Raw genomic sequence first — 17,461 nt, forward strand, 5'->3', positions numbered from 1 at the left:
GCCTCCTGGCCTCCCCTCTCCACGCTCGCTTGTGCCCAAGCGCCCCGGAGCTGCAAGCGGCTGCCCGCAAGCCGCCGCTGGGCAATGCGCCCCGCCGGCGCCGGTCGGAGCCAAGCTCTCCACAGCCGCTGTGTGCTACCCCCAGGTGTCCGGCAGCAGTGAGCTGCGGGCAGGCGGGCGGGTGCCTAGTGAGGGCGCAAGCGCCGGGGGCGCGAGGAGAGCGCCCCAGCCTCAGTAGCCCCATCGGCCCCCAGCAGCTGAAATGTTCCCCAATGGCACTGCCTCCTCTCCTTCCTCTCCTAGCCCCAGCCCGGGCAGCTGCGGCGAAGGCGGCGGCAGCAGGGGCCCCGGGGCCGGCGCTGCGGACGGCATGGAGGAGCCAGGGCGAAATGCGTCCCAGAACGGGACCTTGAGCGAGGGCCAGGGCAGCGCCATCCTCATCTCTTTCATCTACTCCGTGGTGTGCCTGGTGGGGCTGTGTGGTAACTCCATGGTTATCTACGTGATCCTCCGCTACGCCAAAATGAAGACGGCCACCAACATCTACATCCTGAATCTTGCCATCGCCGATGAGCTGCTCATGCTCAGTGTGCCATTCCTGGTCACCTCCACGTTGCTTCGCCACTGGCCCTTCGGCGCGCTGCTCTGCCGCCTCGTGCTCAGCGTGGACGCAGTCAACATGTTCACCAGCATCTACTGTCTGACTGTGCTTAGCGTGGACCGGTACGTGGCCGTAGTGCACCCCATCAAGGCAGCACGCTACCGCCGGCCCACCGTGGCCAAGGTAGTGAATCTGGGTGTATGGGTGCTATCGCTGCTTGTCATTCTGCCCATTGTGGTCTTCTCACGCACAGCGGCCAACAGTGATGGCACGGTGGCCTGCAACATGCTCATGCCTGAGCCCGCTCAGCGCTGGCTAGTGGGCTTCGTGTTGTACACATTTCTCATGGGCTTCCTGCTGCCCGTCGGGGCCATCTGCCTGTGCTACGTGCTCATCATCGCCAAAATGCGCATGGTGGCCCTCAAGGCCGGCTGGCAGCAGCGCAAGCGCTCGGAGCGCAAGATCACCCTAATGGTGATGATGGTGGTGATGGTGTTTGTCATCTGCTGGATGCCTTTCTATGTAGTGCAGTTGGTCAACGTGTTTGCGGAGCAGGACGACGCCACGGTGAGCCAGCTGTCGGTCATCCTGGGCTACGCCAACAGCTGCGCCAATCCCATCCTCTATGGCTTCCTTTCGGACAACTTCAAGCGCTCCTTCCAGCGCATCCTCTGCCTCAGCTGGATGGACAACGCCGCCGAGGAGCCTGTCGACTACTACGCTACGGCCCTCAAGAGCCGCGCTTACAGCGTGGAGGACTTCCAGCCGGAGAACCTCGAGTCCGGAGGCGGTGTCTTCCGTAATGGCACCTGCACGTCTCGGATCACGACTCTCTGAGCCTTGGCCACGCAAGGACCCTGCGCAAGGCAGGAGGAGGAAAATGAGGAGGAAGGGAGGCCGGGTGCTAGAGGTGAAAGTATCCCAGGCGTCTGGGTGCGGTGGGGCAAAGTGGGGCTAAGACACTGTGTGCGAGTGGGGTGGAGAGACCCGGGAAAGTCGCGCGACAAAGGTGGAATTGGGCACTTTGCTTATAAATTGGGAAGGCTAGCTGGCCCCTTTCTCCTCGTCTGGTACTTTCGCTCCCTCCTCCACTGCGCTTGCACTTCTGCGCCCCGCTATGCTCCCCACTCTGTAACTTGGATCTTTCCTTCCGCCCCGTCCTGCAGGTGCAGATCATGAACTCATAAACGTCGTCAACTCAGCCTGACCCTCCGCCCGGCCAGCCGTAATTTTTGTTTGAGCTGAGCCGCAGTTACCGCCACGGGTTTCCCACGGGGTGAGTCCCCGACTCGCCCTCAGCCCCTCCCTGCCGCGTCCCCTCCGCTCGCCAGATTCTGCCTGGTGCCCCTAGCGGAGTCTGGAGAATCACCGCTCTCTGGGCTCAGTTCTGTTTGAAGGAGGACTCGGGAATGAACTAGGCAGTTGGTCTTTTCTCCTACTCTCGGGTGAAGTCGTGCCCTTCCAAGAACCCTTTCACCGCTCGCACTCCACCCGGGGCGGAGCCAGGTGCTTAGTAAAATCGGTCCCGCGCTTCGAACCCCAGGCATTCTGCAGTCCCCATCTGGAGCAAAAAGGAACGGACAACTAGCGACCCAGGAGTTTTCAGCAGATTCCAGGGTTTGGCGGAGAAGGGGTTGTAATAGAAACCACCCTCTTTTCAGGCTCACAACCAGCGCTTTTGATTTCAAAGACCAAGCGCTGGGCACTCCCGGGACCACGCGGGTCTGGAATTGGCCCCATAGGGCAGGACGCACTTTCCCCGGGGCCGCCCGGGAGTCTGCGCGGCGCAAGGATTGCTCCCTCCCCTAAGCCGCCGGCGGCGCAGACGTGAGAGCAACAACAGACTTGGTTTCCTGCTCCGGCTTATCTCGGAGACCAGGCGCCGGGGCCGGGACCTCGGTGGCGCCTTTTGAGCCTTGGCCAATCCCGAGAGCGCTGCTGCCGCCCGCAGGCTAAAGAGTGTGGCCTGCCTGGCCCCTGAAGGTTGCTGCCTTTCAAGCGGTGCCTAATAAGTTATTTTCTTGTTTAACATATTTATTTATTTATTTATTTGTGATGTTTGGAAAGGTGTCTCTGCTTTGCTTTTCTATACTTGCCTAGCCCAGGCCCTTTCCTTCAGGACACTGGGGATGGGGATCGAGGTGGCAGTGGGGGGAGGCTTTCTCCCCAAAGACCCCTCAAAACCTGTCCTCTTTGTTGGCCCCCCCTTTTTTTATCCTTCTATTTTTGCTTGTATTCAGTGAAGTTTGGAGATTCTCTTATACTTTTTCTTATGTAGTCTCTTGTTTGTCTTAATAGTAAATACATAAATACATAAATGATAACGTGGGTCAGCCACCTCCCTCCCGTGCAGAGTGGAATGTCCTGAATTCCTTTCAACATCACCTTATGTATGGTTTTATTTATATATATATATATTTTTTTTTACCCATGCCGTCTATTTATCTTGCTCCGTCGTCATGAGTCCAGGAAACAATGCGAGGCTGGCTGGAGCACTTTCAGATATGGGCGTTCCAGGGACACTGAAGCCTGGAGCTGAGAAATCTGATGCAGACCAATTGTAATCAGTGCCTAGAACGTCCCTGTTTATGTCCCTGCTTCTTCTAGGTTCCGGCATAGACGATTCTGATAGACAATCTAGTTAACATTGTCACTTCTTTCGAACACATTGAAAGTAGAGTCATTTGTGTCTGTGTTTAACCTTACCAATTACATTGGAAGCCTGAGCAGGGCAAGGACCAATAATTTTACTTCTTTGTATTTCCTGTATTGCTTTAGTATGCTGGCATGTACATAGTAGGCACTAAATACATGTTTGTTGGTTGATTGTTTAAGTAAGCCAGAGTGTATTACAACCCTGGGGAGATACTGTCTGGGGCTGTCAGGTTCTCTCATTGACATGATACACAATGGTTGAAATCATGGAAAAAGATGTTTTGTGTAATATTTGCTTCAAGAACATTGTGCTTTCCTGAAAGCAGTAACCAAGAGTTAAAATGTCTCTAACGTTTTGTTTAAACTAAGGAACAAATATATGCTTTGGTTATACATCATAAAGTTTAGATCTGTCCCTTGATAATAATATATATTATTACTCCTTTGGAAAATAGATTTTTAATGGTTAAGAACAATGAAATTCACAAATCTTAAACACTATCCTCTTAAGAGGATACAAATCTAGTGCTCTTAACCTGTTACCATTGTAATATGAACTAAATAAACAAATATATTATGTTGTTGCAAGTTGTCTGACTTTGCCATTTGAATTTTACTGTTTCAAGGGATTAGTTAAAAACACATACATGTGGGCTTAGTTGCTTTGTGTTCCACTTAGATTCTAAGAAGAACGGTTCCAGATTACCTTTGGAAATTTTACCACGATTGGGATTATACTTAAAGTTATTTTTTAAAAAAGAAAAGTCTATTAGTTCAGAGAAAGAGGAAAAACAACTTTGAGTCAATATGACTGGGAAGCAGTGTACCGGCCTGTATTCTCTATGGTTTGCTGTTGTCACCATCCTAACTAGAGGATATCTCAAGCTCCCAAAGACTAAATTACTGTCTACCTTCATTTATGATTTCAGACTTTGTTGTGGGAACTAAGTAATTGCTGACTTACTTAGGAAGAGAAAAAAACAGGAGAGGGAGGGAGGAGAGAGAGAGGGAGAGAGAGAGATAGATTTCCTAAAAGTGTTCCAGAGGAAATGGGTAAAAGAAATAGAAAAATCAGATTTCAACATAAGAGAAGAGAGTCATGTTTTACACTTGGTTCTGTGATGGCCATTTCCACCCCTAGAAGAATTTAAGAAGGTAATAGAGGATTTTTTTTTTTTTTAACCAGACTTTATTTTTCAGAGCAGTTTTCTTTTCACAGCAAAATAAGTGGCAAGCAACATTTTCCAAGCAGGAAATAGCAGTAATTCTAGAATCAGAGTGGTGGGTAGGGGGGTTTCAAAAAACTTCAAATACCCTGTAACTCTAGGCTTTATAGTTCTAAACATTATCTCAATATAACTAAGGATAGCCGGACTTTTGTCCTTTTAAATTGTTTTTAAAAGCTATAGCAAGATGGTAAATTGAACTCGCAACATTACTCCAAGCCCCTTCCAACTGGCTAGCTGGGAGAAAAAAAATAAATAAATATCCAAACGTCTAATTGAGTTGATGATTTAAATAGCCGTTTTAAGAAAAAAATTCAAAATTTCATTTGAATAAATTTAGACAGTCTCCCAGCTGGCCTCCTCCTCCTCTCTAGTCAGCCTTAAAATGGCTTTCCAGTGAAGACTGGGAAGAAGCTTTATGCATCCTAGTGGAGAAGATGCTGGTGGTAGGGGGAGGGTCCTTGGTAAAGGGGCTCTCTCTGCCCTTTGCTCCCTGGGAACAGGTGTTTTTCCTCTGGAGATGATTGCTTTCTATAGTTTGTTGAAATCTGCAGCTTCTGGAGTCTATGATCCAACCTCTCAGCTTGCCGAGGGTCATACTCAGCTTCTGTGGGCTGCGGCCCTTTCAGTCTTCCATTGGCCTGGGGGGCTACCCCAGCCTCTGCCAAGGAGTGGTCTCACTCTGCCACAGGCAGCCCCATGGTGAGCCTCTTGGCTCATGACTAGGGGGACCTAGGGTGGCTCTGGGCAGGTGACCCTCAAGCTCTCTTCTGTATTTTCCTGAGACTCTGTCTCAGGGCTTTTCCATCTCTCCTTACCTAATTTCACTTCTTCAAACCATTCCCTTCACTTCCCATCCCCTTTCCACTAGAGGAAAAACACAGGAGTCCTTTTTTCTTAGCCCTTGATGTGGTGAAGCAAAATAAAAGGATTTAGCAATCTCTGCGCAATTCCCTGCCTCAAGGGGCTCACCTGATTTTCAAGACTTTCTGCACCACCTAGAAGTTGAAGATAAGCCCTTTCCTATCTTAAGGTGCGGAGCCTCACCTTGCAATGAGGGACTGCAATGAAACAAGACTTGTGGAGGAAGTTGAAATGCATAATTTTAGTGTCTATGAGCCATTATCTCTCTTACTAGTGAGCTCTGTGTTCCCAGAGGAATTCTCACACAATATCCTCAGGCCATCCTCTCACACAATGTTCCCCCCAAAAGGATTATGTTGAAAATCTCTGATGCTTCATCTAATTTAACCCTGACCATTATACAAAATGCTGTGTGCATGATTTTGGCCTGAGAAGAAAGGCAAGGTGTTTTCCTGGAAAATTTTATGGAAGATACATTAAAAAAACAACAACAACAAAAAAAACTGATATATTTCCAACTTATTTTAAACAAATATTAGAGATATCATATTTATATCAATCTTCCAAAGAACACCTTGGTGGTGGGGTTGCTTTGTAAATCTTGCTCTTCACCTTCTTTGTTCCAACATACCACAGCAGAGAGGTTAGGCACTCAACTGAAATGATAGATGTTCGTATAATTATTACAGTGTGTTCTTAAGAAAATAAAGTATTGCAAAGTCTATGCCGTTATCTGGTTACACACCATTACATCTTTGAGGTAAGGAGAACCTCTTTCCCACATTCGGATGGAAATGTTCCTTTTCATTCAGCACATTTCGGTTCACTGGCCTTAAAAGAAGGCAGAGGGGTTCAACATTGTTACATGGTTTCCCTGGAGGAAGGCAGGTACAGAGATAATGTTGTAAGTGATCATTTACTATTTTGTTAAAGATCTAGAGACAGGGTATTATAGCGAGTGTATTCATGAAAGGATTTGTATTAGGGATGAACAGATATAGTCCAGGTTCTGATTTCAGCTCTAAAGGAAAGGATCGTGTCTCTACAATGATGATGAAGTTGAGGAGGCCTGTGAACAGAAGTAACCAGTGCAAACTAAAATATCAAAATACCTGCTTGTCAAACTGTTGGGTAGTGAGGAACTTCATTTAAAAAGGAGCCATTATTTAAAATAGATGTCCTTTGGTAAAATGTTCACTTTGATAATGATCTGACAAAACCTATGTTAAACTCAATCTTACTAGTCAATATTTGGAAATATTACACTCCTTCAAGACTAAGATTACAGGCATGGTCTCAAAATTCTTTGGAATAATAGTGAGCTTAAGATTCTAAAAAACAAAAAAAGAGTTCTTTAAGCCAGTGTGATTCAAATCTGCAGTTTTGAGTGGACAAGAAGTTTAAAAAAGAGGAATGAGAGGTGGGGAATGCTGTTAACTAACATATTATCCCTGTGTGGGTTCAACTCTGCACCCCTACTCATTGCCCACATGCCCAGACCAGCTACCAGTGAAGACCTCAGGAGTACTCCCAGCTTTAAAAAACTACAGAAAGTTTTACGATGGATCAGAGTCCACTTGGAGAAGGATGGTTTGTGGAGACACTAGAGTATCAAAAGACAGCAGTCCATTTACAATTAAAAAGGGAGAGGAAAAAATCCAAGACATGATAGGCAACCAGGAAAATATTTTACAATGACACATGTAGTTTACATGACTATTCTGGGACTGGCTGTCTTTGTCTCTATAACCCTTGAACAATTCATTAATCTAGCTAATATTATTAGCAGTGGCAAAATGTCTATTCCAAGTCAATAATTAAATTAAATATTCTCCTTCATGTCCAATGAGCCACTGTAAGAAGCAAATCAAGCAGATGTCTCTATGTTTTTTTCAAAAAGACTCCCACGTCTCCCTATACATACATAAACTCTCTGTGGGATCTGAACCTAAAACAGACACACACACCTCAGACAAAAAGGAATTTCTTAGGTAATAACGGGTGAAATAGAACTTGAAGACTTTGTCTGACCCCCTAGCCTTTTAAGTTCCCATTCCCTAACCCTTCTCTCCCCAGCTCAGAAGCCTTTTCTCCTGAATTTTCCTACTTCTCCCAATAGAGCTCTTCTCAGAAAAGGATTTCCTCTGATTTGTAGTTTATGTCACTGACAAGGCTTCAAGTGTTATCTTCCAGAAGCAAGGCTTTTAAGGATATAGTATCAGATCATCAGACAGCCATATCCTGGAAGGCACACTTTTGCCTAAGGGAAATACTTCTTAACAAGTGGTCCATGAACCCTGCATCAAATCACCCAAGAACTTAAAAAAAAAAAAAAAAATGCATATTGTCTTTGCTCCGCTCTAAAGTTTTCGATTCATTAGGTCAGGGGTGAGTCTCAGTGTTTCTAAAGTACACTTCAGTTTGAGAACTCATGGTTTCAGGATGAAGAGCACGGAGACTGGCCTCAGCAGATGTGGCTGTACTTTATTAATTGTGTGATACTGAGCAAGCTAATCTTCCCGATATATGTTTTGCTCACTTGTAAGATCAGATAATAATACCTCCTTTTGAGGGTTGTTGTGATGAGACAATGCATGGTCAAGCACCCAATCCATCAGGACTCTTTTAGCTGTGAATGAACGAAAACCTAATAGCTCACATAACTGAAAGTTCTGGAAGGAGGAAGATCTGGCTTCAGGTTGTGCTTGACCCATAACTCAGTAAGACTTTTTTTTTTTTTTTTCGTTTTCTTTCCTCATCTGCCATGTTGACTCCATTGCCAGATAGGCCATTCCTTTGTGATTACAAGACAGCTGCAAAGAATGAAACATGATATTTTTCCGGCTCAAATTTCAAAGGAAAGAGTAAAAATGATTCTCTCCAATTGGACTGTTTGAGATAGTTTATCGGTTGTGAGACACCACTCCATGTCTCTCACTCTCCATCCCCTCCATCTATGTTGCTGAGTCTGCCCAAGAATAAAGGCCCTGACCATGCTTCTCCTGGATTCTTTTTCAAGGTGGTGTTTCTAGCAAGAATAGTGAGCAATCAGGTAATGTCTCTTTCAAGAACACAGAAGCCTTGATTACTGCTTGCTCTGAAGTGACGGTTTCCCCACCATCAGTGTTCCTTAGCTGTGACACAAGCCCACTGGCACACGGTGTCCAGATGGGCTCATATGGTTTCAGCTCCATGAGAATCAGAAGCAAAAGGAACTCATGCAAATCATGATGCTTACTGGCTGCACCACAAGTAATAAATCTTTTGTCTCTGACCCAGAAATCCTGTGTCTTCTGCTGTCATCTATGAAACAATAGACTGTGAAGCAATAGACTATCTTATTAGCTTGTAAGTTAAGTAAAATGGAATTTTGGGCCCTGACAGGATCTACCACTGAATCCATTAGCAAGTTCTGAGGAGTGTTTTTGGCTAGATCTGGGCTATATACTCAACCCTTGGACCTGAGAGGGTCAACTCCACCCAGAAATGGGAGGGGTAAGAGCGTGGATCCCAGAAGAAAAAATGAGATGCAATTACCCTCGTAGATGAGGAAAGGTATATTACATGGCAAAAATAAAATTAAAACCACTCAGCACAGATCCGGGAACCAAACAAATTGATATAGATATCTCAATAAATGACAGATTATATTATTATTATTAATCATTGTTGGTATATCTATAAGAGAAAGAGAATTAAAGTGATTCATTTTTTTATTATTTTTTAATTTATTTGACAGAGAGAGATCACAAGTAGGCAGAGAGGCAAGCAGAGAGAGAGAGAGGAGGAAGCAGGCTCCCTGCCGAGCAGAGAGCCTGATGCGGGACTCGATCCCAGAACCCTGAGATCATGACCTGAGCTGAAGGCAGAGGCTTAACCCACTGAGCCACCCAGGCGCCCCGTGATTCATGTTTTAAAATACTTCTGCTTCTAGTCATATATTTAAGTGGACAGTATTAGAGTAACTTTAAATATGCAAAACTATGCTTCATTTCTTCAAATGTAAGCACATATGAAACTTGCACAAGATATATTTTCATTCATATATTTTTTCTATGATAAAGAATATAGTCACTTATTTGGGAAATTCAAAACATCTCACAGATATAACCGATAGTTTCCAAATGACTTCAGCATCAGACTCCACATCTTTAAAATGAGAATTAGATTAATAACAATATAGTACATTCCTATAAGGTGAATGACACCACTTATGCATATTTTAAAACCAGGTGATACAGACATTTTACTATTATACACAGCTTACAGTTAAACATATTGAAAATGGCTTTGAGATTAGAAACCTAAATGAATAAAGCATGAAGTGATACACGAAGATTTGGTTGAGCCAGCTCTGAAGCTACATCTTATTATCAGCACTCGAGGGAAAAGTTTGCTATAAATACAGTTTTAGGTAGCAGAAGTAAGCCCACCACAACCAGAATAGGTGCCAATGATTAGTAAAATAATATCTAAACGAATTTCCTTCTGTTTTAGTGTGGCTCACAAATATATTTGTGCCACATATTTAGGGCCTGAGATACCATTGTGAAGATAACCAAGTCCCATGAATTAGAATGACAGCTGCAGCTCCCCTCAGATTTCACAGCAGTTATATAAAACTGTCAGTAACCAGAGTTTAAAAGATAGCAGCAGGGCAGGCAGGGGAAGGAAAGAGAAGTAACATTTATTCAGTACCTACTTGGTAAGTGACACATTTGCTAGGTACTTTATATGCCACCACGTTTGGTCTTTCCCAAGATTCCTGTGAACTAGAAATCTTTATTTCTCCTACAGGCAAGGGGCAGGGAGTGAGGGAGAGAGAAAGGGGAGTGGGGAGAAGGAGAGAGAAAGAGAGAATTGTCCAGCATGTTAAAGCAGGTAGTTGGAAGAACCGGGACTAAAAATCAAACCTAATGACTCCGAGAACCATGATCTTTCTATCATACCAGTTGAAGTCCTTTTAACTGCCACACAGAGTCCATTTCATCAACTACATAGAAATGGGAAAAGTCTGACTCTACTAATGGTCTTACCTCAGGGAGAATAATCAAATAAATTATTGGCAAATACTAAAGGAGCTATACTATTTTCCACAGAGTCAGTCTGATTGCCTACAAAACACACCAGTTTCACCTCCAAGCCAAGTGTACCCATGTCAAGAACATCATTGTGTACATACAAGGCCTCCCACACATGCTCTTCCTCTGAAGAGGGAGACATGGTAACAGAGTGATCCAGTAGGTGGGGTCAGGAATCTGAATGCATGGTTAAGAATCCTGGCTTTGGAGGCACCTGGGTGGCTCAGTGGGTTAAGCCTCTGCCTTCAGTTCAGGTCATGATCTCAGGGTCCTGGAATCGGGCCCCATATCAGGCTCTCTGCACGGTGGGGAGCCTGCTTCTCCCTCTCTCTCTCTGCCTGCCTCTTTGCCCACTTGTGATCTCTATCAAATAAATAAATAAAATCTTAAAAAAAAAATGTTAAAAAAAAAAAAAAAGAATCCTGGCTTTGGAAACCACTGGCTATGTCACTATGGGCCTGGGCCATTTATCCACTTATGTCTTGTACTCTTTGTTTTTGTTTTTGTTTTTTGTTTGTTTGTTTTTAGAGAGAGTGAGTGTGTGAGGTGGAGGGCGAGGGTCACAGGGAAAAGGAGAGAGAATCTTAAGCAGGCTCCCTGCTGAACTGACATGGGGCTTGATCTTATGACCTAAGACCATGACCTGGGCTGAAAGCAAGAGGGGGTGGCTTTACCAACTGAGCTACAGAGGCACCCCTATGCCTCATATTTAACTGAAAAATGAAAAGAAAAATAATTTCTTTTCCATAATGTTAGCAAAGTGACATGTAAGTCCTTTTAGCATATTTTACACACTTTAATAATCCTTTTTGTTAACATAACTATCAGAGATAGTGAAAGTTCAAGAACACTGAAAAGCAGAGTTTCTTTTTCACTTATGAAGATATAGTAAATATGTCCCAATTATTAGGAATTAAATGATTTAGAAATATTAAAATAATATTAGGCACTACAACTTTAATGGCCATTCGAATAGGACAAAACTCTGGAGTTTAAAAAGGCAAAATCCTGGATGAGTAACATTAGTTCAATTCTATAAACTACTGTAAATAGCTTTTAGGACATTAGAGACAAGTTGAGTTCCTTTTACCTCTCTACTTCAACTAGTAAGGTGTTATGCTATAATAATAGTGTAAAGTAACTGAAACACATTAACCTAATTTTTTTTAATCTGGCATTCTTCCCAATTAATAGGCCATATCGTTTATCAGGATAGCAATTAAATAGAATCCACTGAATTATACAAGTGAATAAAGTCTAGTTAAGAAATGATGAGCAAATAAAAAAAAAACCTTCCCAAATATTGAAAGCTGATATTATAAAATTATAAACAAATTATTTTCTTATAAATTCTTTTTATAAATTATCTCATTGAATCTATGAGCAACAGGAGTAGCGTGTAAAACAAAGAGGTAAATATGTAAAGCACAACTTCAAACAGCTGTGGACTCTTAAAAGCTGAGTTCTGCCAAGTATTTCTTTGAAATGAGTGCTGTCTCACCTGCAGCTGCATTTCTCATCCCATTTGCAAACCAAGGATGACTCTATAAGAATAGAATTGATGACTGCATTGATTCCTCTGTGAGTTAATCCTTTTCTATGGCAATATCTTCCCCAAAGTAAGAATCTCTAGAATCATCACAACCGATATCCTGTTACGTCCCATTTCAAAATGAAATAAAACTGACTCCATTCTAAATTGAGTATATATTCAATTTTTCCTATCATTTGTCCAACAAAAGCACAGAGGAGATGAAGGGGAAGGGAAACATTTGACAAGCCAATGGTGTGTCCTTGCGAAGATGGTGAGCAGCAATGAGCAGCAGGATATAAAATCAACTAGGATTTGCTTAGCCAAGACCCCATTCATGCTCTCTCTTCCTAGAGCACAGATGGCGGGGCTTCCCAGTTGTTTTCCACCAGTCTACAAATTCCATAAGGGCCATTTGTTTTTGATTTCTCAATGACTAACTCATCATCTGAAAGGTACACAGTAGTTAGGAGCAGTAACTGTGGAGCTCAGTGACTTAATAGCTCTGTGACCTCAGGAAATGACTTCATATCTTCACCTTAACTATAATTTCCTTATCTATAAAGTTGGGGAAATACTAGTACATAAATCATGGGATTGTTACGAAGGTTAAATAAGTTAACATTTGTAAAGTATTCAAAACAGTTGGCACACGATGAGTTTTCTAAGCACTCAACAAGATATCGTTACATTAAATTTGATGGATTTATTAAGACAAAGCAAATCTTCGAAGTCATTGATTTTGGTATTGGGGCCATTGCTTACCTCTTGAGTAGCTCTATCCCTACCTGTGGGCTTCTAGAGTGTTCCCCACATGAGCATCTGACTTCCATATGTCAACGAATTTTTCTAAGTACCGGTACTTAATGACTTTAATTATGAATTCCTTAATCAGAAGTGTGTTGAGTTTTTTTTTGTTTTTTGCTTTTTGTTTTTTTTTTGGAGACAGAAAGAGCACACATGAGAGAGCACATGATGGGGTGAGGGGCAGAGGGAGAGAGCGAGAAAGAGAGACAGAGAGAATCCCAAGCAGACTTCCCGCTGAGCAAGACACCAGACATGAGGCTCCATCCCACAATCCTATCATGACACAAGCTGAAATCAAGTCAGATACTTAACTGACTGAGCCACCCGGTGCCACTGGTGGGTTGGCTTTTTAATGACAGATAATTACAATGGCTCCCTAACCTTGCTGCACATTAAACACATCTGGGAAGTTTTTTAAAAACCTAGGATCCCGGGGCACCTGGGTGACTCAGTCGTTAAAACTTCTGCCTTTGGTTCAGGTCATGATCCCAGGGTCCTGGGATTGAGCCCCACATCGGGCTCCCTGCTTGGTTCTCCCCTCCCCACTCTCACTGTCTCTCCCTGTCAAATAAATAAATAAATACAATCTTTAAAAAAACAAAACCTAGGATTCCTAATGCACAGCTTAAGAAACTTTTGAAAATAAAGCCTAAGCCATCATTTGGAAATAAGTTTCCATAAGATTCTGACACCAGTGGTTTTACTAACTGGTATGTGGGGAGCCTCCACTACAGATGAAAAAGACTCCACAAAGGAAAGTACTGCCTTCCTAGTGAAGGGATTGTGGGGGCTGTGAGGAGTCTATGGTTGTAGAGGTGATGTTTTTCTTTCTCAGTCTGGCGTCCTTTTTGACCCTTTAAATTCCACCACACTATAATCAGAATTGCCGTTCACCCCAATAGCTCTTCAGAGGCCTTCTGCAGATCTCCCAACTACAATGGTATTGTTGCCAGCCACTCTCTTACTGGTATCATTTTCAAGAGCAATGGAAAATCTTCGTTTTGATATTCTTCCTCTTTGATATTCTTCCTGCAGACACATCTCTTCAGGGGAAACAACCAGACTTCGCACATACGGAAATTTCTGAAGGTTTCCTTTCTATATCCTCTAATACTCTTTAGGGTCTTGGTTCATGCTCCACCAATTATCCCAATTAAAAAGGAGTGTATAACATGCATAACCTTAACCTCTTCCTCTGCAGCTTTTTCTATTTAGCTCATGTGACCAGCACATGCAATATAAAAGTCAATTTCCAAAGAGCTTTGAGATCATTGAGCAAAAGCAGACTTTTTTCCTTGAATATTTTAGTTCATTGACCATTATAAGGAATGGAGAGTATGCTGAGGCCTGAAGAAATTGGGATTGGGAGCAGTGGGAATGGTGGTAATGACAGTGACTACTGTTACCTACGTCATCCTTATTATGACCTCCTGGCTGTGTGACTGTAGTTGAAGTGACTTCAAAGGAGTGAGTTATTAGTGTTCAGATGAGAAATCATAGAGTCTCACTGGGTATTTAAGGCCATGATAAATAGAATAAAAAGGAGGACTAATGAATTGGAAAAAAAAATCATATGACAGATATGACTATAAAAGGAGAGCGTAGGATCTACATTTAAGGCATTGGACCAATTTTTAGCCTGGGTATAAGAGGATGACAGCTCAACATCCAGGAATAATTCAGATAAATAAAGTACTTCATTAGTTTCCCATAAGCTGCATAAAACTAGAAAAATAAACATTGGTCAATAATGTGAAATAACAACACATTTTGCAAAGAACTCTCTAGCAATAGGATAATTTAACTTTTTTTTGGGGGGGTCAAAAGTATTAGAGAAAGAAAATCACAGCTTAAAAAGCCAATTTCATTTAATTTATTTCTCAGAATCTTTAGTAATATATAATAAAATTGCTTAGTACAGGGAATAATTTTTTAAACAAAAGTCACACCGGAGAGGAGTCAAGATGGCGGAGAAGTAGCAGGCTGAGACTACTTCAGGTAGCAGGAGATCAGCTAGATAGCTTATCTAAAGATTTCAGACACCTACAAATCCAATGGGAGATCGAAGAGAAGAACAGCAATTCTAGAAACAGAAAATCAATCACTTTCTGAAAGGTAGGACTGGCGGAGAAGTGAATCCAAAGCAACGGGAAGATAGACCGCGGGGGGAGGGGCCGGCTCCCGGCAAGTGGCGGAGCAACGGAGCACAAAATCAGGACTTTTAAAAGTCTGTTCCGCTGAGGGACATCGCTCCAGAGGCTAAACCGGGGTGAAGCCCACGTGGGGTCAGCGTGGCCTCAGGTCCCGCAGGGTCACAGAAGGATTGGGGGTGTCTGAGTGTCGCAGAGCTTACAGGTATTAGAACGGGGAAGCCGGCTACAGAGACAGAGCCGAGGAGTGAGCTCTAAGCTCGGCATTACCTTGAACCAGTCGCAGGCTCGGTCAGCTCGGAGCGCGGCCGGAGGCAGGGTGATAGGAGTAATTGGGCGCTGTTCTCTGAGGGCGCACTGAGGAGTGGGGCCCTGGGCTCTCAGCTCCTCCGGGCCGGAGACCGGGAGGCCACCATCTTCATTCCCGCCCTCCAGAACTTTACGGAAAGCGCTCAGGGAACAAAAGCTCCCAAAAGCAAACCCGAGCGGATTACTCAGCCCGGGCCCCGGTAAGGGCGGTGCAACTCCGCCTGGGGCAAAGACACTTGAGAATCACTACAACAGGCCCCTCCCCCAGAAGAGCAACAAGAAACCAAGCCAGGACCAAGTTCACCTACCAAGGAGTGCAGTGGAATTCCAGAGGAGGAGAAAGCAAAGCACGGAACTCATGGCTTTCTCCCCATGATTCTTTAGCCTTGCAGTTAATTTAATTTTTTTTTCTTTTTCAATTTTTTTTTCTCTTCTTCTGCTAAATTTTTTTAACTTTTACCGTTTTCTTTTTTAACGTTTTTTAAATAGTTTATCTAATATATATGTATTTTTTTCCTTTTTATATTTTTTCTTTATTGGTTTTCTTTTTTTAATTGTTTCTTTTCTTTTCTTTTTTTTTTTCTTTCTGAACCTTTTTATCCCCTTTCTCCCCCCTCACGATTTGAGATCTCTCCTGATTTGGCTAAAGCATATTTTCCTGGGGTTGTTGCCACCCTTTTAGTATTTCACTTGCTCCTTCATATACTCTTATCTGGACAAAATGACAAGGCGGAAAAATTCACCACAAAAAAAAGAACAAGAGGCAGTACCAAAGGCTAGGGACCTAATCAATACAGACATAGGTAATATGTCAGATCTAGAGTTCAGAATGATGATTCTCAAGGTTCTAGCTGGGCTTGAAAAAGGCATGGAAGATATTAAAGAAACCCTCTCGGGAGATATAAAAGCCCTTTCTGGAGAAGTAAAAGAACTAAAATCTAACCAAGTTGAAATCAAAAAAGCTATTAATGAGGTGCAATCAAAAATGGAGGCTCTCACTGCTAGGATAAATGAGGCAGAAGAAAGAATTAGTGATATAGAAGACCAAATGACAGAGAATAAAGAAGCTGAGCAAAAGAGGGACAAACAGCTACTGGACCATGAGGGGAGAATTCGAGAGATAAGTGACACCATAAGACGAAACAACACTAGAATAATTGGGATTCCAGAAGAAGAAGGAGAGAGGGGAGCAGAAGGTATATTGGAGAGAATTATTGGAGAGAATTTCCCCAATATGGCAAAGGGAACAAGCATCAAAATCCAGGAGGTTCAGAGAACCCCCCTCAAAATCAATAAGAATAGGTCCACACCCCGTCACCTAATAGTAAAATTTACAAGTCTTAGTGACAAAGAGAAGATCCTGAAAGCAGCCCGGGAAAAGAAGTCTGTAACATACAATGGTAAAAATATTAGATTGGCAGCAGACTTATCCACAGAGACCTGGCAGGCCAGAAAGAGCTGGCATGATATATTCAGAGCACTAAACGAGAAGAACATGCAGCCAAGAATACTATATCCAGCTAGGCTATCATTGAAAATAGAAGGAGAGATACAAAGCTTCCAGGACAAACAAAAACTGAAAGAATTTGCAAACACCAAACCAGCTCTACAGGAAATATTGAAAGGGGTCCTCTAAGCAAAGAGAGACCCTAAAAGTAGTAGATCAGAAAGGAACAGAAACAATATACAATAACAATCACCTTACAGGCAATACAATGGCACTAAATTCATATCTCTCAATAGTTACCCTGAATGTTAAAGGGCTAAATGCCCCAATCAAAAGACACAGGGTATCAGAATGGATAAAAAAACAAAACCCATCTATATGTTGCCTACAAGAAACTCATCTTAAACCCGAAGACACCTCCAGATTTAAAGTGAGGGGGTGGAAAAGTATTTACCATGCTAATGGACATCAGAAGAAAGCAGGAGTGGCAATCCTTAGATCAATTAGATTTTAAGCCAAAGACTATAATAAGAGATGAGGAAGGACACTATATCATACTTAAAGGAACTGTCCAACAAGAAGATCTAACAATTTTAAATATCTATGCCCCTAACGTGGGAGCAGCCAACTACATAAACCAATTAATAACAAAATCAAAGAAACACATCGACAATAATACAATAATCGTAGGGGACTTTAACACTCCCCTCACTGAAATGGACAGATCATCCAAGCAAAAGATCAACAAGGAAATAAAGGCCTTAAATGACACACTGGACCAGATGGACAT

General features: G+C 43.0%; 1 protein-coding gene across 1 annotated transcript; it reads left to right on the plus strand.

The window, feature by feature from the left end:
* Positions 1 to 262: 262 nt before the first annotated feature.
* LOC111140678 (somatostatin receptor 1) lies at positions 263 to 1,438 on the plus strand. Its single transcript, XM_022492889.1, has one exon. The coding sequence runs from the start codon at positions 263 to 265 to the stop codon at positions 1,436 to 1,438; it is 1,176 nt and encodes a 391-aa protein (XP_022348597.1).
* The last annotated feature ends 16,023 nt before the right edge of the window (positions 1,439 to 17,461 follow it).

This window comes from Enhydra lutris, unplaced genomic scaffold, assembly GCF_002288905.1.
Source record: "Enhydra lutris kenyoni isolate GAN:26980312 unplaced genomic scaffold, ASM228890v2 scaffoldscaffold4, whole genome shotgun sequence".
Lineage (NCBI taxonomy): Eukaryota > Metazoa > Chordata > Mammalia > Carnivora > Mustelidae > Enhydra > Enhydra lutris.